Below are 22,956 nucleotides of genomic sequence, written 5' to 3' on the forward strand. Positions count from 1 at the left end.
CACCTGCGCCCTTCCCGCACCCCGAGGCCTGGGCCGACCGCCGCCCCCCTCCCTCTCTTCCCAGGCCCGACAGGCCCGCTGCGCCCGGCGAGGAGAGAACCCCGTCACCGTGCAGGGCGGACCGGAGCCGCAGCGCCCCGGGGGAAAGTTGCAGCTCCTCGGTCTCGGCCCCGCAGCCACACCCCACTTCCAGCCCTGGGCCCGCTCCCCGCGCCTCACCAGGTCGTAGTCCTCCTCATCATCGCACATGAAATCATCCTCCATGTCAGACATCTTGGCTGGAGGGGGGGAGGGGAGGAGGAGAAATTAGAGACAGCCTCCTCCCACAGTCCTCCGCGGTCCAGGAGCGTCACTCCTGGTTCTCCCCGCCTTCCGGTTTCTCCTAGGGAAGATATGCGCATTCCGGAACCAAAGAGCTCGCCCTTGAGACAATTTACACGGCGCCCAAAAGGAGCGCACAGTTCGCTCTTCCTGCGCGACAGTTGGTGCTTTAGCAACTAAGCGTAGCAACTGGGAAATCGGGCTCTGCGGGTCCTGTCTGAGGGGCTTCGGAAACCTTCTAGCAGATTCCAGCGTCCTAAGTGAGGCAACAGTCTCTTTCCTTGCCTGGGACTCTGGAACCGTCTCTTTCTAATGAAACATGCCCGTCCTATATGACAGGTAGCGTGCCTCTGCCATTGTTATCTATGTATTTTTATTCCAAACCTTACGCTGGGTGTATTTACAGCAACACAATTTTCACGTAATTTTATAATTGTAGCTGACAAAAAAATTTGTGGGTATCCCAATTTAGGTATGCATTAATCAGTTACTCAATTATTTAATGAATCGAACGGGTATTAACTACTTTCAGGATCAAATTATAGTAACCGTTGATGACAAGCTTTTTAAAAATGTGTTATATAAAACCATTAGAGTTTAGAATGAAGAAAAATTTAAAATAAGGCAAACCCTGGGTTCTGTTTTGTATATTTGTTTATTTTTTGACATAACCCTCCACATTCTGTACACTTCATTCCACAAATGCTATAGTTATAAAATGGATATAATCTTAGGAATTTTGCCCAATTGTGTCTCTGTACAGATCAGCTCAACACGCCCAAACCTCCAGAGGTAAAGAACTTTTATCTTCATCTGGTCTAGCTGGTGTTGAGCACAGTTTAGCATTAACATTCACGCCATCGTGTTGAATCCTTAAAACCCCAGCTTGGGTGTGCTCCAGTAACTTCTGATATTACCAGTTTTCATCTGAATCCCCTGGGGAACAGGATCATTTTGTTTTTGTTTCTAGGCCAGGAATGACTTGGTTCTGAAAATCTTGTGAGAAGACACGTCGAGAAACAGTCAGGCATGACAGTGGTTGTGTTACTTCTATATTGAACATACTGTGAACAAATTTATTGCTATACTTTCAGAATGTTACAAAAATGAGTCTTCAAACAATTTTGCTTTGAATATCGTTAACATTGCTTTCTTTCTTTCTTTTGTATCTTCTGAACTGAGGAGAGAACTCAGCCTTGTGCCAGGTAAATGCTCCATTACTGAACTACTCCTCTAGCCTGACACTTGTTTCTTAGGAAAATATTGCAAGAAGAAATTTCTGCCTGGTTTACAAAAGTAACCATCCTTTTGGTCCTAGTTTTTCTAACAATAGTATCCCCTTACCTGTAGCCACATAGTTTTCTAATAGCCTTTTCCTCTTAACATTTTATCATGAGGAATTCCAGATTGAAAATACATTTGAAAGGATGGAGTAGTGGACACAAAGATACCAATTATCAGCCTTAATGTTGTGTATTTCGTAGGTCAACTGAAGGATGCATCTAAAACAACACATTATTGTACAGCTATGTGCATTGCCTAAAATTGAGGACATTCTCTTATGCAAACACAGCATAATCATTACAAAGTAGACCGATAACCCTCTGATAGCATTTAATTTCCAGTCTTTGCTCAAAATTCCTCTACTGAATATAAAAATTTGGGTTTGGAATGTCCTTTAATCATCTTAGAAACAAAAATTTTCCAAAAGTACTGCATGAATCTGTACATGTGATTTTAGAACAAAGCAAAGTTTTTCAATAAGTGTGGTGACTGAGTGTCCACCCCAGTGCATTGGGACGGGTCAGGCCCAGTGTGGTGACTGAGTGTCCACCCAGTGCATTGGGACGGGTCATTTCTAGTGTGGTGACTGACTGTCCATTCCAGTGCATTGGGACGGGTCAGGCCCAGTGTGGTGACTGACTGTCCACCCCAGTGCATTGGGACGGGTCAGGCCCAGTGTGGTGACTGACTGTCCACCCAGTGCATTGGGACGGGTCAGGCCCAGTGTGGTGACTGAGTGTCCATTCCAGTGCATTGGGACAGGTCAGTCCTAGTGTGGTGACTGACTGTCCACCCAGTGCATTGGGACGGGTCAGGCCCAGTGTGGTGACTGAGTGTCCACCCAGTGCATTGGGACGGGTCAGGCCTAGTGTGGTGACTGAGTGTCCACCCAGTGCATTGGGACGGGTCAGGCCCAGTGTGGTGACTGACTGTCCACCCAGTGCATTGGGACGGGTCAGGCCCAGTGTGGTGACTGACTGTCTATTCCAGTGCATTGGGACGGGTCAGGCCCAGTGTGGTGACTGACTGTCCACCCAGTGCATTGGGACGGGTCAGGCCCAGTGTGGTGACTGACTGTCCACCCAGTGCATTGGGACGGGTCAGGCCCAGTGTGGTGACTGACTGTCCATTCCAGTGCATTGGGACGGGTCAGGCCCAGTGTGGTGACTGAGTGTCCACCCAGTGCATTGGGACGGGTCAGGCCTAGTGTGGTGACTGAGTGTCCACCCAGTGCATTGGGACGGGTCAGGCCTAATGTGGTGACTGACTGTCCACCCAGTGCATTGGGACGGGTCAGGCCCAGTGTGGTGACTGACTGTCCACCCAGTGCATTGGGACGGGTCAGGCCCAGTGTGGTGACTGACTGTCCACCCAGTGCATTGGGACGGGTCAGGCCCAGTGTGGTGACTGACTGTCCACCCAGTGCATTGGGACGGGTCAGGCCGAGTGTGGTGACTGACTGTCCACCCCAGTGCATTGGGACGGGTCAGGCCTAGTGTGGTGACTGAGTGTCCACCCAGTGCATTGGGACGGGTCAGGCCCAGTGTGGTGACTGACTGTCCATTCCAGTGCATTGGACGGGTCAGGCCTAGTGTGGTGACTGACTGTCTATTCCAGTGCATTGGGACGGGTCAGGCCTTAGGCGCCTCCTGATAGCACAGGAGTCCATAGCACTCACTGCTCTGAGAGCTTAGGGTGGTAAATCAGTTACTCTACCAGTGCCTATACTTTTCCCAAATCTCAAGACAGTTAAGAGTTTTATTCGTGCATAATTTTTAAATACAAATGATAGGGCAGTGATTATTTGCTATCCTAATTGTTTACATTTATAAAATGGCATACTGATTTACAGTGCATTTATCTGCATAATTTGCCATTTTTTATTGTAATGCCTTACTCATGAGAAAAGATGAGTAATTTGATACCTAGAAATACAAAGAAAATGGCAACTAAAATTTGAGCTTTGCATTTCCTTGGTGACACTCAGGTTTATTAAGCCCAATCTGACAACTTGACAAGCGCTATTATTAGATATTTTATTCAGTAATAAGTAATTGATCATTTTTTAAATGGGTTGCTCTTGTTTAATGTAGATGTTATGTTTTAAGTTTTTTATTTTATTTTTATTAAGGATCTAATTTTTTATTTTAAATTATGTGTATGTGTCTGCACATGAGTGTGTGCAGATGTCAGAGGTATTGGGTCTCCCAAGAGTTGGAAGTCATAGGTACCTCTTTGTCATGAACACTGGGTCCTCTCCAATAGCAGCAAATGCTCCTAACCACTGAGCCTTTTCCACCGTCCCTTAAACTTTGTTTTAATTGTGTGCCTGTGTATGTTGTGTTTGTTGAATTTGTATGGGGCATCTGTGTGGGGTCAGTTGTATCCTCCCACCTTTACATGTTTCCAGGGACTGAACTCTGCTAGTCAGGCTTTTGAGACAAGAGCCTTTACCCACTGACCATCTCATTGGCCCCCAGATATTTTTATTTTTATTTATTTTTTATCCTTACTGTTGACTATTTTCATAATTATTTTATTGCTTTATAAATAATTCCCCAAATATTTTTAAAACATATTTATTGAGGTGTAATTTATCTGTGTTATAGAAAGTTAAGCTGGCTTTTTAAAATCTATGTTGTTGCTTGCATCAGTTGGTTGTTTGAATTTATTGCTGTATGTTCTTTTTTTGAATCTCCCATAATTATCTTCTTACTAATGGATATGTGGGGTTTTTTAGCTCGTGGTTAATATAAATAAAGTTGCTATGAACATTTGTGTGCACGTTGTTGTGTGAACATGTTTCATTTCTCCTGAGTAATGTGGTAGACTGATTCCAAGATGGCCTGTCATCCATGCCTTCTGTTAGTTCTCTATTCCTTGAGTGTGTGGTAGGCTATGACTTGCTCCTAATCAAATGATGGAGAGAAGTTGACAAACATATTCATATGTACATTGTCACACTAAACAAGATCAAGTCTTCCTAGCAGCAGACACTTGTGCTGTGCTGTCTTCAAGAAGCTCAAGTGCTGAAGCTGGTGTGATGGTTAAGCTTCATTGGCTGTTTGTTTTTCAAGACAGAGTTTCTCTCTGAGCCCTGGAACTTGCTCTGTAGACAATGCTGACCTCAAACTCAGAGATCTTCCTTCCTCTGCCTCCTGAGTGCTGGGACGAAAGGTTTTCCCTACATGCCTGGCTGGTTAAGGTTTATTGTCAAGTGAACACAATCTGGACTGGGTTAGAAAACAAGCATCTGGATATGCCTGGGGGGGGGGCTATCTACATTAGCCATGTCTTCTTGGGTGTGAATCCTTCCCCAGTTGAGCGCCTTTGAAACAGAAGATCCATCTAAGGTACGCCCTTACTTCTGAGTGACAGAAATTGTGAGATAATAAGTATGTATTACTTATATTACATATTACTAAATTTATGGTAATGAAGTTATAAAGCAGTGGATACGTACAAATAAGTCTACAAGTGCTGGTTGGGTCATACCAGAAGTGTATATTCAACTTTGTAAGAAATTCTCAAACTTTTCCTAGATAGTTCTACTATTTAGCCTACCTAGTGGCAATGCCCTAGTTGTCTGACTTGCCACCATTTAGTATGAGCTAGCCTAGTTAAATTTAGCTGCTTTGTCAAGAGCATTGAGCATTTTAGTGGCTTTGGTTTGCACTTCCTTTAGGCAGATGCCGTGCGTGCGTGTGTGCATGTGTTTCTGTGTAACTGTACTTGACAGTTTTCTAGCACATTGTCTATAAATTTTTGAATGTGACAACAATGACGAAAGTTACCAGTGTCGAGCTTAAGAGCCCTCATCTTCATTACACTTTCTGGACAGATGGATATGTCGTGGCCCTAATCGCTTTATTGAGACTGGGATCACATGTTTGGAGTCCCCATCTCCTTCATGGCAAATTCCCGGGTTTCTTGGAGTGTCAGGGGCATGATTCATGAAACCCACTCTGTGGATGTGTTTGTTGATGTATTCTAAGGTCACCTCCTCGTTAATGGCATGTCCCCTCTTTGTAGGAGTCATTCTTTCAGACCTGAGTTGGAAGGACTCGTTTTATTTCCTTGGTGAAAAACCTCTTCAATTGCATGGCAAGGATTATTTTTACTTTTTTGTGTTGTGTCTAAGAAAGCTTTGCTACACTTTAGGACACTATTTGCTGACTTGTTTAACAGCAGGGTATAGGGGTCAGCTGGTAATATCTTATTGGAACAGATGCCTGCTGCCAAGCTTGATGACCTGAGTTCAATTCTTGGGACTCACATGGTGGAGGAAAGAACTGACACCCGGAAGTTGTTCTATGACTTCTGTGCCCATGCACACACACACTATATAAATTTAATTTAAAAGATATAAGGTATCAATTTCTCTTGTGAAGGTAATGTAAATATCTCCTGTCTCTCTTCCCAGATAAGGAGAACTGGCATGCAGTCTTCATAAGTACACTGTTCTAAACCTTAGAGATTTTCATGCATAAGTTTTATACAGGAAAAAGCTACTGAAAGCCAGCAATCGAAGGACTGATGCCGTCACTCTCTCTCCACATGACTGACGGGATGTTTTTTGTTCCAGCCTTCACTGCCCCATGTGATTGTCGGCCAAATAAACCTTTCCTTCCCACTGTTGCTTTTTTGTCAGGGCATTTTTATCACAGCCACAAAAAGGTAATGCAGTACCCATGCGCAGTGTGCCCTTAGATGTCTAGCTTCAACTGTCAGCCATTCACCCTGAATGTGAATGTCCTGCCTGTGTATTGAAAACTAATTGCCAGGCTTTGTGCCAGGTGCTGAGGACACCCATCCTGCCCTCAAGTTGCTTATATACAGTGGTAGGGATGGCGAGGCAGCCACTAGACAGACAATACATTCATGAGAAAATAAATATGCAGGGTAACTTTTTACAGTTCTAAACAGTGATAGGATACATGTGGATGGTATGCTTGTGATAGGGTCCCTGGGATTACCCTAGGCAAAAGAAAAGTGAGGGGGGAGCTGGATACTGAATGAAAACTTGAAGACATGATTGCTCCCGGATATGGGTTGAGGAGAAGGTTTATTGTGGAGGGAGCAAACAGCCAGAGGCATCTGGGAAAGTCCATACTGAACATGGCCATGGGGGCAGGTTGGGGGAAGCAAGAGAGGAAGAGAGAGGGAGCAAAGACAATATCTGGGTACCCAGAGACCAGGGACCCTTAGTCAAAATGGCTGAGGTTATATAGGGGTCAGAGGCTGGGGAAAAGAAGCCCAGCCCCTGGGCTGGAGAATTTGGGGTAAGGAGCTGGGTGAGAAGTGCTGGGAGAAGCCAGAGGTACTGAGTGAGACTTGTCCCAGGTGTCTTTGAGACCTAACAGATACTAAAGGGTTCTCTCTCCACACTAGTGGTGTTCAGTGAAGACCCACCTGAGTAAGTGCAAAGATATTTACATCTATTTTACGTTGCTTACTTTGGAAATAAATTTAAATAAGCAATAGGTAAACATTTCGTGGTCACTGGGACGATTTGCCGGACATTAAGGAAGAAAAACCCCAACTTAAAAAATAAAAAGGAAGCCTGAGAGAGATCAGAAGACCAAAGTGTGTGAGGGCCCCCAAGTTCTAACGCTGTACTCAACCACATCAGGGAACAGAAAAACCTGGCCAGTCGGTCTAGACGTTGTGTCGCCCCTGTGAGCCTAGCGCGAGGTAGAGGCTGCACTTGACAGCTGTGCCGGGAGCTGGGAAGGAGGAGCTGGGGGCGGGACAGCCTGGAAGGGGGCCGCTTCTGCAGACCTGCAGGATTTCCGCCGAAGTCCCGGAAGAAAGCCACTTCTGCCGCCTGTATCTTGTGATCCTCAGCTGTGCTGCACTTCTGGAAACTGCAGAGGGATCTAGCAAATATGGCTGCGGAGGAACCCACCACGCGACGAGTCCTGGTGGCCGAACATCCCAGGTGGGGGAGAGGCGTGGCCTGGGATCCCGGGCTGGAGAGGCGCGCACCGCGCTCTTTGCTTTTGGCAGCTTCTTTTGAGTTGCCGTCTTTTTTTCTTTTTTGTTGTTGTTTTGTCCCAGAAGGCAGACAGAATCCTTAGAATTCTAGACGCTGCCAGGGCTTGTGTGTGTTGCTTCACACAGAGGCTTTTGCCCTTTCTTGCCGAAGGAGTCAGTAAAAATGCCCAAACCTACCAGGAACTGCTCAGTTATCTTGCCCGCCAAGTGATACTGCTTTTCCATGTTTCCTTCCTCACAGTCGTTTTTGAGTCTCTGCATCACTGACAAACCCGAGAATATCGGAACTGTCATCAAGGAACTAATTTGTTGTCAGTTTCTAGCTACAGGGTTACAGTTCCTTTCGATGTCTAGTGGAGGGACTTAGTAATTACAGATACTTTGTAGAAATACTTTGTTCTGATTTCTGACAGACTTTTCTCATCTGCTGTTTTGTTAGCCCAACGGCTTCTCTGAGGTTGACTGCTTTTGAATTTAACTCCTCCCTCCTCCCATTCTGTTTGTGTCGATGAGGTAGTGTTTTCCTATGGCTTAAAACTGTTCATTCCTGTGCAAGTCAGCAAACAATGTATCTTTAGTTGCCAGGATAAAACATACCGTACTCTAGAGGCAACACAGTTTGGATTACTTTCAGTCTGTGTATGGGCCACTGAATGGTTTAAGACTCTCTGAGATCATTTTATGGTGTGGTTGTTTTTACATATTCAGCAAAGGAGCACACATTACGAGAGACGTGTGTCAGGTGACTCCTGTATAATTGTGGAAAGAAACCCACCCCTCTGTAGTATAATCTGTGCGAAACATGTCTACAATAAACTCCAAATATGATTTTCTTTTTGAGCCAAGGTTTTACTATGTAGTTCTGGCTGTCCTTGAACTCCATAAGTACACCAGCCTGGCTTCTAACTTAGAAAGATGTGCCTGCCTCTGCCTAGGGTTAAATATGTGTGCCACCTTGCCCAGCCTATTCGATCATATGGACATAGTGTATTTTGTTTATCAGTTAGTAGACGTTAGGATTACTTCAACATTTTGGCTCTTGCAAACAATACTGTGCTATGATGACGCCCTGTGATTTTTGGGTTTCTTATTTTCTCATCTCCGTTGATCTGGTGACCCTGACCCCTGTAATACTGAAGATGGAGAATATTTAGAAGACTATGATTTGAAACCTAAAATCTTGTAGTTCTTCCTTCCTTCCTTCCTTCCTTCCTTCCTTCCTTCCTTCCTTCCTTCCTTCCTACCTACCTTCCTTCCTTCCTTTCTTGCTTTCTATTTTTTGAGACAGGATTTCTCTGTGTAACACTCCTGGCTGTCTTGAAACTTACTCTGTAGACCAGACTGGCCTTGAACTGAGCTTTTGGCCTGTGTGTATTATATGCATAATGGACATACCTGGTGCCTGTAGAAGTCAGAAGAAGACCCTCTGAACTGGAGTTACAGATGGTTGTGAGCTTCCATGTGGGTGCTAGAATTGAACCTGGGTCCTCTGGAAGAGCAGCAAGTGCTTTTAATTGCTGTGCTATCCTTCCAGTCTTGGAAAAGCTTTAATGAGAATACTTCTGATACTTTGCCATCAAATATGAAGTTTAATGTTTCTGGTAAAAATACTTTTTATTCAATTAAAGACATTTTCTTATTTTCTAGCACATTAAGGATTAAAATGTTTTTATTAGCATACTTTAATTATAAATAATAGTTTTCTTATGACATTTTCATACACCTACATAATGTATATTTTGATCATGCTCATCTTCTCTCTGTTACCATTTGTTGAGCCTTCCTATTCCCACTCTGTTCCCACTGTAGCACTATTGTATGCACACCGAGACGTACATCTTCCTGGTTGGTCAGTGCGGTCATCCACAGGGTCCGTAGCTGAGTAAGAAGACTGTCAACCGCAGTTGTCCCCCAGCAGCTTGCATAGCACCCATGGGGGCTGGCACTGTCAAAGCTAATCAACAAGGAGAAAGTTTTCAGGTCACTTCTGTCTTGATCTTTCTATGCCCTGCACCAGGGCGTACGATGTCTTCAGCAATAAGGTCTTACCCTGCAGTTCTGATGAGGAACAAACAGAAGCTGTAGAAGCCTGTGTTGCTTGGAGGTCTCAGGGGCCTCTCTGACCACCAGCTCCTAGGGAGTTAACCTGCTCCTGGCAATGGAATTGTCATTCAGTAACCTATGGTTTCTGGGAGTAGTTTTGTCCACGCATGTAGGGTACTTTAAAAAATATATTTTATTACTAATTATGTAATCACATAGTCATGGGCTTCATTAGGATTTATTAGAGGCATTGAAGACAGTGGTAATTTAGTGTTTCATTGGGTGATGTTAGTGATAACTTTAGTGTTGTGTGCCTGCCTGCTCTGCTCCACTTTCCCAGATGACTTTAACTTAGGCCAGTGTGATGAAAAACTAACCACCTCCAGCCCCATCCTCTCTTGCCTCTCTCTTTCCTCCATCCTTTCTTATTGTTTTCTCCCATCTCTACTTCAGTCATAGGTAAAGTTTGATAGTCTGTGTTCTCTAGCTATAGTGAAAATTGCTTCTTGTGAAGTTTTATGTGTTCTTGTTCTAGAGGTGTAGAGAGAATCAGATTCAAGTAGTCATTTTGTCTACATCACCTTATGTTCCAGTTAATGTTTGTTTTTCATTTTTAATTTTTGCTTTTTCCATGCTGGAGACTAAACCCTTTCATATATTGAGTCAAACCCCCAAACCCAGTGCCTGCTCTGTTCCAGGGAGAGTGAATGTTAGAGGAGCCTGAGACTGATTCCTGCCGGGGTCTCTGTTGTAATCCAGAGCTGCTATGGATGAGTGGACCTGAGTATCACATGTATAACAAAACATGGGACCTTATTTGTACCAAACAATGGGAACAGGATTTAAACTCCCAAACCTGTTATCGACTTCGAGAACTTGGACCAGAGGATATGAATGCATGAGACAGATAACAGCGGACACTGAGTTACTGAGTCACAGTGTCGTGGAGACAGAAGGCATGCAGGTGCAGAGATGAGGAGGTTCACAGAGGCCAAGGGCCTGCAGAGTAAGAAGAGGGAAATGGTGATAGTATCTTTGGAGAATGGGTCAGGAAGAGCAAGCGCCAAACACACCAATGGAAACAGAATTTCTGGCTACTTTCAGACTTCCAGGAGGCCATCTTGAATCTCTTCCAACAGTGATGTCTGCACGACTCTACTCTGTCATTGTGATATTTTTACTCTTGGAATGTGTGTGTATGTGTGTGTGTGTACGCGTGCGTGTGCGTACACATGTGTGTATGTGTGTATTTCTGTTTCTTACAACAAATTAATTTCTAACAGCAATCATTCAGCTTTTGAACATGATGATCCCTAGTAAATGTTTATTGTACTACTCAAAGATTTGGGATGATTTGACAATGACAAATGATTAAATCAACTATAATAATTTTGGATCTGAGTGGTACCCAAGAGGAATGTTTAGCTTAAATTCTCCAGTTTTAGAGAACAGGAAAACTATTTGCTAAACTTTTACAGTAGTTACAGACTGCACTAGACTAGAACTGTGACTCCTGTTAGCACTCTATCAATGCCTGTGTGGGCTGAGGGTGCAGCTCCTGGGACTCAGGCTTTCTCTGGTCCACAGGATGTACCTTTATTTGGACTTGATTCTTCGCAGATCTGAGATGGAAAACCAAAGAGGTACAGCCCTGAAGGGAGAATGCCTGTGACAACTGTGGCAGAAATTGGAGGAATGTGGCTATAAGCCAAGAACACTAAGGCCCAAGAGCTACCACCAGAGGGAAGAGGCTGGAAGGCTCGTGCAGGCCTCATAGGCTGTGGCCCTGCTGACCCAGATTTCGTGCTGCTTCTTTACTATAAAGATGTTCTTCCAGCTGGGCAGTGGTGGCGCACACCTTTAATCCCAGCACTCGGGGTGGGGGCGCAGCAGAGACAGACAAATCTCTGTGAGTTCAAAGCCAGCCTGGTTTATAGAGCAAGTTCCAGAATAGCCAGGGCTATATGGAGAAACCCTGTCTTGACACCGCCCCCCCCCCCCAATGTTCTTCCTTCATTGGAAAAAATATGGTTAGATTCTTTATAATGGAAGGAAAGAGTGTTTTCTATTAGCTACATCAATTTGACATTTGACGTTCTGTGGTGTGCGTGCATGCGTGCGTGCATGCGTGTGTGTGTGTGTGTGTGTGTGTGTGTGTGTGTGTGTGTATGTGTTGCCTGCAATGCTAAGGGGTTGACCCTCGCTTCACACATGCTGTGCACACCCTGTTGCTGCTGCACTTCTGCCCTGCACGGGTTTCTAGTATATGTTGTCTTGAGATATTCCACTCTTGTTTTTCAGACTGTTGAAGCTAAAAGAGATGTTTAACTCTAAGTTTGGGTCCACGCCGAAATTTTATGTTCGAGCCCCAGGAAGAGTCAACATAATAGGTATTTTAAATTTCTTCTTTTGATTTTTTTCCCTTCTTCTGGTGGTCTGGATTTCCAGGTTTATTAGGTATATTTGTATTTTGTTTTTGTTTCTTTAGAGAGATACTTTGTAATTTCTTATATTTTAGTGTTGAGTAGTAGATTTTAGCAATTTTGTATCCAGTCTGTCTTCATAAATACATAACGATGGATATAGCTTTAGATTATACACCAACTCATTCTTTTGTGTTTAATATAACATAAATATTTTCCTATGTTTTTGAAGAGTGCCAGCCATTCGAAAGCTCAACCAGAGGTGTCTCTTGTTTATCTTTTCTCCCCATATATATATAGTGGTATATTATTTGTGTTTTGATAAATAAAGTTTGCCTGGAGATCAGAGGGCAAAACAGACATACTAGTCAGGCATACAGGCCAGGCAGTAGGAACATACAACATTAAACCCAGGACTCCGGAGACAGAGGCAGATGGATCTCTGTGAGTTCAAGGCTACCCTGGGCTACACAAAATCATTCCAGAAATAGATCCAGGTGATGGCTTACACCTTTAACCCCAGTATTTGGGAGTCACACACGTTTAATCCCATCACTAGGGAGGTGGAGACAGGAGTGATATGGCTGGGCAAAGAGAGGAATATAATGGGGAAGAGACAGCACCTCGCTGGAGTGTGGAGTCTGAGGACTTGTGGAGACAGGACCTCGTCCTCTGAGTCTGAAGACTTGGTAGGGTAAAAGGTCTCTCTAGGGGTTGGCTGCTCTGCTTTTCTGATCTTCAGCTTGAACCCCAATATCTGTCTCTGGGTTTTTATTATTCATGCTACAGCAAACCCATATAAAGTTCTATTTGAACAAAGATACTTAAACTGAACGTATACATCTCAAATTTTTGAGAAGGGCATGCCCTACATGGAGGAGCTGGAGGTGTATGCAGGGATGTTGTAAGTCACGACCTCTAGGATGAGTAAGACTTGTCATGAGAAAATGTACAGGGAGCTGAGAAAAGTCTAGGGTCCATGGAGGATTCAAAGATACATTTATAATGGGAAATGCAAACTTATAAAACAAGTAACTGAATAATACAAAGCACTCGCATGCACTTATTAGCCAGCTTCCATTGTCAACTTAGACCATGCTTTTTATTTTGAAGCAAATAATAGAGGATTTAAAAATTCCACAGACTCTTTGAGAATGGCCAGTGGGTGTGGTTTATAATAGGGATAAAGTCACTGGAGAGGGATGATGACCCACGATTGAAAAGGGAGTATCTGGTGGAGGGGAATGCCTGCAAAGACATGAAGGCTGATTTCTGGAGCATAGGGCACCATCAACTCCAACCCTTTTAGTGGAGACAAGGAAGAAAAGGATGCGCTTGATGACAATTGTGTATAGTTGTGAACAGAGGGCTGAGGACGTTCCTGTGAGGAGGGTTGGGATTTTAAGGAGAGGGAAGAAAAAATTTGAATGTGAAGGAATGGAGACAGTGAAAGGCTGAAGAAAGCTACTTTGCTGGAAAGTACTGGGATCTGGGTTGAGGCGAACTTGTGGGCTAGTCACCAACCCAGAGATCTTGCATTTTCCTGCCGTAGCTAGTGTAAGGTAGGTGGTTTTGAGGTAGGTTTAGAGCTTTGTTGGGTGGAGTTCGCAGAGGATGACACGGAACAGGGAATTTGACAGTATGGGCAGGAGAGCTGGTGAGGCAATAAAGTCTGGCATCTGCTAGGTGGCAAAGGAAAGAAGGGAAGAAGGGCTTATGGAATGGAGAAGAGGAGGCAGAGGAGGGCAGAGAGACATGCAGGATGGGGAGCTTCAGTAGAAAGGATGAGGCTTGAAGTTCAAGGTTTATCAAAGCTTGGAGGTGACAGGAATTAGGCGACTATTGGATGCAGAGTCATGGGGAAGATGGCCAAGGGGAAGGAGGGCCGTCTTCATTTATACATTTTGAGAAAGGAAACCTTTTTCAAAGCAGCAGGATGTCACCCATGCCTTCCAGAAGATCGGGTGCTCTATCCATGTATTCATATACATGTTTTTTACTCGATTCATTATTGTCATCCTCTTGATAATTGGATAAAAATACAACTTTGTAAATGAATTCTTCACCTGTCATTGTTAATCCATAAAAGACCCTTATTATCCCGTTCTAAAGCAAATATCAGTGTAGAGGCAAAAGCCTGTCTGCCAAAAGAATATCTGGGCGGTAGTGGCGCACGCCTTTAATCCCAGCACTCGGGAGGCAGAGGCAGGCAGATCTCTGTGAGTTCGAGGCCAGCCTGGTCTACAAGAGCTAGTTCCAGGACAGGCTCCAAAGCTACAGAGAAACCCTGTCTCGAAAAACTAAAAAAAAAAAAAAAAAAAAAGAATATCTGGAATAAAAATGAATGTACAGTTGAATTGTCATCTGTTAATTTCATGTTTCCTCACTAGTTATTATCTGCCAAAGAAACAATGAGATATATAAGTCTATACCGGGGAAATAAATAGCTGTGCATCTACTGTGAGATGGTAATCAGCTTGCTGCTTTATAGTCACATGACATAAATTTGGAAAATGATTGTTGTAAATTAGAAAGTGGTGGAGACCATGTGTTGCCACCTCAGGCCATGTTAGTGTCTGTGGTTCTTGTTACCAACAGAGTCCACGCTGATGTTTGTGGTCTGTGCTGCCGCCGGGACCTGTGCCGATGCCCATGGCCCATATTTCCTCTGAAGAGACATTCATGGCCTGTGCTGCCACCAGAATCCATGTTGATGTCTGAGGGCCATGTTGATGTCGGAGGGCCATGTTGCAGCCATAGACCATGTTGAACTCTGGGGCTTGTGCTGCTGCCAAGGGCCGTGATGGTGTCTGTGGTCTTTGCTGTGGCTGGAGGCTGTGTGCATGTCTGTGGTCTGTACTGTCACTGAAACCTGCTGCTGCCAACGGCCATGATAGTGTCTGTGTTACCTCTGAAGGCCATGGGGATGTCAGTGGTCTGTGCTACCACCTGAAGCCATGTTGATGTGTGTGGCCCATGTTGTAGTCAGAAACCATGTGGAATCCCATGAGCCGTGCTGCTGCAGATTATAAAGGACAGGGAAGCTTCCTTTGCAGTGGTATTGGTCACCACTCACAGTTGAGAATGAGACATGGAAGGAAGGCTTCTGTGACAACCTTCCTCTCCCTCCACAGGCTCTCCCCCTCAAAGAAAAAACCAGTCTAGACAGGAAGTCACTGAAGAGAACTCTTAAAAATTGTGCTAGAGATGCTGAGGTGTAGCTCTTCACAGTTGATGGCCTCTGATGGGAGTTGGGGTGGAGAAGGACTCAGTTTTCTTTAAGGGTCTGGCCACAAATTGGACTTGGTATGTTTTTGTTTTCTTTTTCTTTTTTTCTTCTTGTTTTGTTTTGGGGTGGTCACAAGGCTGGGGGCTGGGCCTTGGAGGACTGGAAGTGAATGTGATTAGGATGCATTGTGTGAAATTTCCGAATAATCAACAAAAGTATGTTAAAAAGAAAAGAAAACAAAACAAATTAGAAAGTGGAAAAACAAGTTTAAGATAAAAAAGAAGCCTCCAAATTAACCAAAACAAATTACTTATGACTAACAGAAGTTGCCTTAAAGTGTTTGGTAGAAAGTAAATTGAGTATCTATCTGCCCATAGTATTTCACTTTTTATTAAAACGTGGCCATGTTTTTCTTGTACGTTAACTGTCTGTGCAAGAATCATAGCTTTCACCTGTAAGGGGATAAGAATTTATTCTGGAACCAATTATGAGTGACCATGACATGGGAACATGGATACAGTTTACTCCAACCTCATGTTCCAACATGGAACAGCCTCATGAGGTTTTATATTACCAGAAAAGGAAACCACACATCAAGACATGTTTCAGATACATTGGTGGAAGCATCAGGCAGGCGGGTTACAGCAAGGTGGAGAATTCTCAATTCTTGGCTGTCGATGCTACCTGCTGGGTACAATTGGCCTTTAGTTGGTGAAGGTTAGGGGGTCTGCCCATGTATCTGAAGGATTGACCCAGTAGCTACAAGGATGCTCAGTCACACTGAGCAGTGTGTAACGGATGGCTTCTAAGGGGGCTAAAGATGTGTGAGTTTCTACTCAGGCAATCGGCCTTGAAGCTCCAGTAAATCTGCGGTTCTTTCCTGCAACTGGTGTTTACACAGCTAGAGTGAGTTTCTTTTATTTCATATGCTAGCGATGGTAAAACCCGCTTTTCTCTTTTGTCTAGGAGAGCACATTGATTACTGTGGATACTCTGTTCTTCCCATGGCTGTGGAACAAGACATGCTAATAGCTGTGGAACCTGTGGAAACACACACTCTCCAACTGGCCAATACAAACCCCTTGTATCCGTGAGTAATTAGGATTGGTGGTGGGTAGGGAGTGTGTGTGTGTGTATGTGTGTGTAAGCATGCAGTAATGTATCTGAATGCAGATAGACTCTAGAAAATATTGGATTCCAATTAAATCATTACTTTATTGATACTTTCTGCCTGGCATTTATCAGTATTCCAGGTCACTACTAAATTTTTATCTATTGTGTTCTTTTACACACTTACTGAGGAAGCATTTACTAGCCAGCAAGATGACTCAGGGGTGTTGGAGTACCTTTACCTGAAATTGATCTCCAGAAACCTGAGTCCTGCAGGCTATTCTCTGATTTCTACATTTGTGGCATGATACATACATGCCCACACTCTTTCTCACACATACATAGTAAATGAATGAATGAGTGTAAAAAAGTAAGCATTTACTGAAGAATTGTCATGTATTAGACATTGTCTCAAGTATTGAGCTATACAGAAATGAAAATAATTTTTTTCTTTCCCAGAAAGTATTGATTATCTACTGAGGTAACTGTCTCAATAAAGTCAGGTGTTGCTATCTGTCCTTCATTACTATGGCACTGTCTACTCTCTTGTCAATGAGTCCTACCATGCTGTGCAGTCAATGCTTACTTACCTATGTCTCTCATTAATGTATTTTCAGTTTCCTTCAAATTTTTAGTTCCAGTGTAAGACAGTATGCTATGTAATAGGTGTTTCTACAACATATACTTTGTCAACTTTAAGTGTTTAATTTTCTAAAGTGTGAAGAAATCAGTTATGGTACAAGGGAGCTCATATGTAAAAGAAGCACTTCTAAAGCTTTAACCACACATTAAGCTCCACATACCAATAACAGGAGACTTCAGCACTCCCCTCTCACCACTGTACAGGTCTGTCAGGCAGAAAATTAACAGAGAAATAAGGGAATTAACAAATGTTATGGCTCAAATAGACTTAACAGATATCTATAGAATATTCCATCCAAATATAAAGAATATACCTTCTTCTTAGCACCTCATGGAACCTTCTCAAAAATGGACCACATACTAGGTAACAAAGCAAACCTCAACAGGTAGAAAAAATTTGAATAACCTCATGTATCTTATTGAATTACCATGGCTTAAAATTAGAATTCAAGAGCAACACCAATTACAGAAACAAATGGAAATTAAACAAGGCTTACCTGAGCATCAATGGGTCAAGGAAGAAATTAAAGACTTCCTAAAATTCAATGAAAATGACTACACAACATACTCAAATGTATAGGACACAATGAAAACAGTGTTAAGAAGAAAGTTCATAGCACTAAATGCCTACATAAAGAAGCTGGAAAAATCCCACACTAGTGAGTTAATAGAACATTTGAAAACTCTAGAAAAAAAAGAAACAAACTCATCCAGGAGGATTAGATGGCAGGAAATAATCAAATTGAAAGCTGAAGTCAACAAAATAGAATCAAAGAAAACAATACAAAGAATCGATGAGCCAAAGAGTTGGTTCTTCAAGAAAATCAACAAAATAGACAAACATTTATCCAAACTAACCAAAAGGCAGAGAGAGAATATCCAAATTAACAATATCAGAAATGAAAAGGGGGACATTACAACAGACACAGAGGAAATCCTGAGAATCATTAGGTCATATTTTGAAAACCTGTACTCCACAAAATTGGAATACTTGAAATGGACAGCTTTCTGGATAAATATCACTTACCAAAATTAAATCAAGACCAGATAAGCAAATTAAGTAGACCTATAACTGTTAAAGAAATAGAAACAGTCATCAAAAGTCCCCCCCCCGCCCAAAAAAAAAAAAGGCCAGGGCCAGATGGTTTCAGCACAGAATTCTACAAGATTTTCAAAGAATAGCTAATTCCAATACTCCTCAAATTCTTCCACACAATAGAAACAGAAGGAACATTGCCAAACTCTTTTTTATGAGGCTACAATTACCCTGATAGCCAAACCATAGAAAGACATTACTAAGAAAGAGAATTGCAGACCAATTTCATTCATGAACTTTGATGAAAAATACTCAAAATACTGGCAAACCAAATTCAAGAACACATCAGAAAAATCACTCACCATAATCAAGTTGACTTCATCCCAGAGATGCAGGGATGGTTCAACCTATGAAAATTTGTCAATGTAATCCACAATATAAACAAGCTGAAGAAAACAAAACCATATGATCCCATTGGATGCTGAAAAAGCCTTCAACAAAATACAACATCCCTTCATGATAAAGGTCTTGGAGACAGCAGGGATACAAGGAACTATCTAAACATAATAAAGGCAATATACAGGAAGCCAACAGCCAACATCAAACTAAATGGAGAGAAACGCCCAGCAATTCCACTGAAATCAGGAACAAGGTAATGTTGTCCACTCTCTACATATCTATTCAATATAGTTCTTGAGGTCCTAGCTAGAGCAATAAGACACCAAAAGGAGATCAAGGGGATACAACTCAGAAAAGAAGAAGTCAAACTGTCACTGTTTGCTGATGATATGATAGTTTACATAAGTGACCCCAAAAATTCTACCAAAGAACTTCTACAACTTATAAACCCCTTCAGTAATGTAGCAGGATACAAGATTAACTGAAAAAAAAAATCAGTAGCCCTCTTTTACACAGACGTTAAGTGGGCAGAGAAAGAAATCAGAGAAACATCACCCTTCACAATAGTCACGAATAGCATAAAGTATCCAGAGAAACTCTAATCAAACAAGTAGAAGATCTGTATGACAAGAAATTTAAATCTTTTCAGAAAGAAATTGAAGAAGACACCAGAAAGAGGAAAGATCTCCTATGCTCTTGGGTAGGCAGAATTAATATAGTAAAAATGGCAATCTTACCAAAAGCAATCTACATATTCAGTGCAATGTTCCATCAAAATCCCAGCAACATTCTTCACAGACCTCAAAAGAACCATATTCAACTTCATATGGAAAAGCAAAAAAAAAAAAAAAACCCAGGATAGCTAAAACAATCCTGTACAATAAAAGAACTTCTGGAGGAATCATAAATCCCTGACTTCAAACTCTAGTTCAGTGCTACAGTACTGAAAACAGTCTGGTATTGGCATAAAAACAGACAGGAGGACCGATGGAACCAAATCGAAGACCCAAATATCAATCCACACACCTATGTACCCCTGATTTTTGACAAAGAACCAAAAAATATAAAATGGAAAAAAGAAAGCATATTCAACAAATGGTGCTGGCATAACTGGATGTCAACATGTAGAAGAATGAAAATAGATCCATATCTATCACCATGCACAAAACTCAAGTCCAAATGGATTAAGGACCTCAACATAAAGCCAACCACACTGAACCTTATAGAAGAGAAAGTGGGACGTACACTTGAATGCATTGGCACAGGAGATCACTTCGTAAGTATAACCTCAGTAGCACAGACACTGAGAGAAACAATTAATTAATGGGAACTTTGAAAACTGAGAAGCTTCTATCTGTAAAGCAAAGGACATGGTCAATAAGACAAAATGGCAGCCTACAGAGTGGGCAAAGATCTTCACCAACCCCACATCAGATAGAGGGCTGATCTCCAAAATATACAAAGAACTGAAGAAATTGGTCATCAACAGAGCATATAATCCAATAAAAACATGGTATACACACCTAAACAGAGAACTCTCAACAGAGGAATCTAAAATGGCTGAAAACACTGAAGGAAATGCTCAACATCCTTAGTCATCAGAGAAATGCAAATTAAAACAACTCTGAGATTCCATCTTACACCTGTAAGAATGGCCAAGATCAAAACCACTGATGACAACTTATGCTGGAGAGGATGTGGGGTAAAAGGAACACTCCTCCATTGCTGGTGGGAATGCAAACTGGTACAGCCCATTTGGATATCAGTGTGGTGATATCTCAGAATATAAGGAAACAACCTGCTTCAAGACCCAGCAATACCGCTTGCTCTTGGGCATATACCCAAAGGATGCTCAATCATACCACAAGGACATGTGATCAACTATGTTCATAGTAGCATTGTTTGTCATAGGCAGAACCTGGAAACAACCTAACTTTCCCTCTACCGAAGAATGGATAAGAAAAATGTACATTTACACAATGGAGTACTACACAACAGAAAAAAAACATCTTGAAATTTGTGGGCAAATGGATGGATCTAAAATTATCATATTGAATGAGGTAACCCAAACCCAGAAAGACAAATATCATATGTATTTACTCATAAGTGGCTTATTAAATACCTGTCTAATCTTCATGGTCAACTTTAAACATATGGTGGATTACTCTGGTGGATTTTTCAAATGCTGAGCCAGCTTTGCTTTTTCTGCATAAGCTTTAATTATACCGTCTGGTGCCACCTAGCAGTATTTTGGTCAATGATGGCTCATGTATAGGATGTATAGAATGGTGGCCCCTTGAGGGTATATGGGGACAAGAAACTACTGCTGCTTATAAGATTTGCATTTTAAGCAAAAATTACTACAAAAGAGTCAAAAGTTTTAAAAATTAAAATGTTTATAAATAGAATAAGTTCTAGTAAGGCAATGTTAGTTCATCTAAGAACTTTTGAGACCAATTTGATGTCATCTATGTGTGTGTGTTTATAAAACCCAGAGCCCTGTGCACTTGGCCTTTACACTCTTTCACTCGCCACAGCTCTCTGTCCTGCATATCCCCTTGTGTCACACTCCCTAACTCAGTGTGCTAGCTCGATTGTTTACACTTGTGTGTATTGAACTCTTTGTGTTTGAATAGGTTCGGGTACACAAATATTATCACTGTGTTACAGTCAGCTACAGTGTTCAGCACTCACTGTTGTATTGCTGTGAAGAGACTCCATGCCCGAGGCAACTTGTATAAAGGAAAGTATTTAACTGCAGCCTTGCTTATGTTTCAGAGGGTTAATCCATTATCTTCATGGGCAGGAACATGGGGACACACAAGCAGGGAGCGGGGGGGGGGGGGGGAGAAAGACAGGACCTAGCATGGGATTTTGACACCTCAAAGCCACCCCTAGTGACACACCTCCTCCAAGATCACATATTCTAACAAGGCCATACCTCCTAATCCTTTCAGACAGTTGTCAACTGGGGACTAAACATGCAAATGTATGAAACTGTGGGGGCCATTTTCATTCAAACCACAAATATATATGTGTTTAGTAGGCTAAACATCTTACTTCTGTTTAAATACTTTATATTTTATGTTATTTGTACAATGACAAAATTGGCTAATGATTTTTTACACTATATCCCTGTTATTAAATGGTAACGATTATATTATGTATTTGATTTGCAAATTACAGGAAATAGAGTTGTCACATGTGGTCCTTCTGTTTCTAAATATCTTAGTTATTGTGAGTAACTTGACAGTGAACATGGGGATAGTAGATGTTTCTCTCAGATACTGACTTCATTTCCCTTGGGTGTGTATACCAAGCAGAAGGATTTCTAGAGCATATGCTGGTTCTGATTTTAATTCTTTGGAGAAACACCATATTGTTTTCCATAATGGTTGAGCCAAATAGCATTCCTACCAACAGTACAGAAGTGTTCATTTTCTCAAGACTCTGCCAACACTTATTTTACTCACGCCATATGCCATTACTGTAAGATTCATACTTCTCGGAGGTATTATCTTATCCTGTGTATGTGTGTGTGCATCTTATGTTACTGCATCAGGATTTATGTGTTTGGTGTTATTTTGCTTTTTTTTTTGCAGCTCTATTCTTCTTGGATGTTGTAGAGGTGGATGTGTAGTGTAGAAAATAATTCCTCAGCCCAGGAGCTCTCCATATTTTTCTGAGTGGGATATTAATGGGAGAGCAACCGCAGGTGTTTGCTATTACTATCATACAATGCCTAATAGCATAGCATACTCAGATTTTAATTAATGTGGCTAGGAGATACTTGAAAGCAGTCCTGCAAAGGAATTTTAAAGCTGTAAGTGCATATATTAAAGTCAGAGAAGGGCCAGTGAGATGCTTTAGTGGGAAAAATGAAGTACTATCAAACCTGAGAGCCTGAGGTCAATCTCCCATGTGTTGGAGAGTGAGAACTGGCTCCCACTACCTGTGGAACACAGGTAGTGCTCATGGTATGGTATGTGGACACACACACACAAAGGTGTGTGTGTGTGTAAATAAATAAATAAAATAGAAAAGAGTCTGATCTCAAAAAGTTAACTTAATTTCCTCTAGGGCCTTGGAAGAATAAGAACAAGCCAAATCAAAACCCAGTAGATTGAAAGAAATAGTTAGGATCAATGCAGAAATTAATGGAATGGAAATTTAAAAACACAATGAATTAATGAAACGAAGAGTTCTTTGCAAAGGTGGACAAGACCAATTAACTGCTAGCCAAACTAGCCGAAAGAAAAAGAGCAAAGACCAAAATGAATGAAGTAAGAGATGAAAGGGAGGCATTTAATAGACACCTATGAAATTCAGTAAATTATTGTAACGTACTTTAGAGCTCTTACAGTCTATGATATTGAAACATATGAAAGCAGTGAATGAATTCTAGATGCATATAAGCTAAACAAATTAAAAGGATAAAATCAACAGCTTGTAGAGAACAAACAGTGAGATTC

At 42.0% G+C, this 22,956-nt stretch overlaps 2 protein-coding genes across 7 annotated transcripts in view; one reads left to right on the forward strand and one right to left on the reverse strand.

The window, feature by feature from the left end:
* Positions 1-359, reverse strand: part of Cops2 (COP9 signalosome subunit 2) — a 29,227-nt gene extending 28,868 nt beyond the window's left edge. For both annotated transcript variants that reach the window (XM_075962037.1, XM_075962036.1), the window contains exon 1: positions 220-359. In XM_075962037.1, coding sequence (XP_075818152.1) covers positions 220-273 — 54 coding nt within the window. In that variant the 5' untranslated portion in view covers positions 274-359. The remainder of the gene's footprint in view (positions 1-219) is intronic.
* A 100-nt stretch (positions 360-459) lies between these two features.
* The window catches only part of Galk2 (galactokinase 2), a 118,169-nt gene continuing 95,672 nt past the window's right edge, over positions 460-22,956 (forward strand). Inside the window, exons 1-3 of one of the 5 annotated variants that reach the window (XM_075962040.1) lie at positions 460-660; positions 11,947-12,035; positions 16,264-16,387. In XM_075962040.1, the coding sequence (XP_075818155.1) occupies positions 641-660; positions 11,947-12,035; positions 16,264-16,387 (233 nt within the window). In that variant the 5' untranslated portion in view covers positions 460-640. Of the gene's footprint in view, positions 661-7,242; positions 7,547-11,946; positions 12,036-16,263; positions 16,388-22,956 lie in introns of those variants that run through there. The other 4 variants (XM_075962041.1, XM_075962038.1, XM_075962039.1 and 1 more) reach the window with 4 other exon arrangements.

Source organism: Microtus pennsylvanicus, chromosome 2 (genome assembly GCF_037038515.1).
Source record: "Microtus pennsylvanicus isolate mMicPen1 chromosome 2, mMicPen1.hap1, whole genome shotgun sequence".
NCBI lineage: Eukaryota > Metazoa > Chordata > Mammalia > Rodentia > Cricetidae > Microtus > Microtus pennsylvanicus.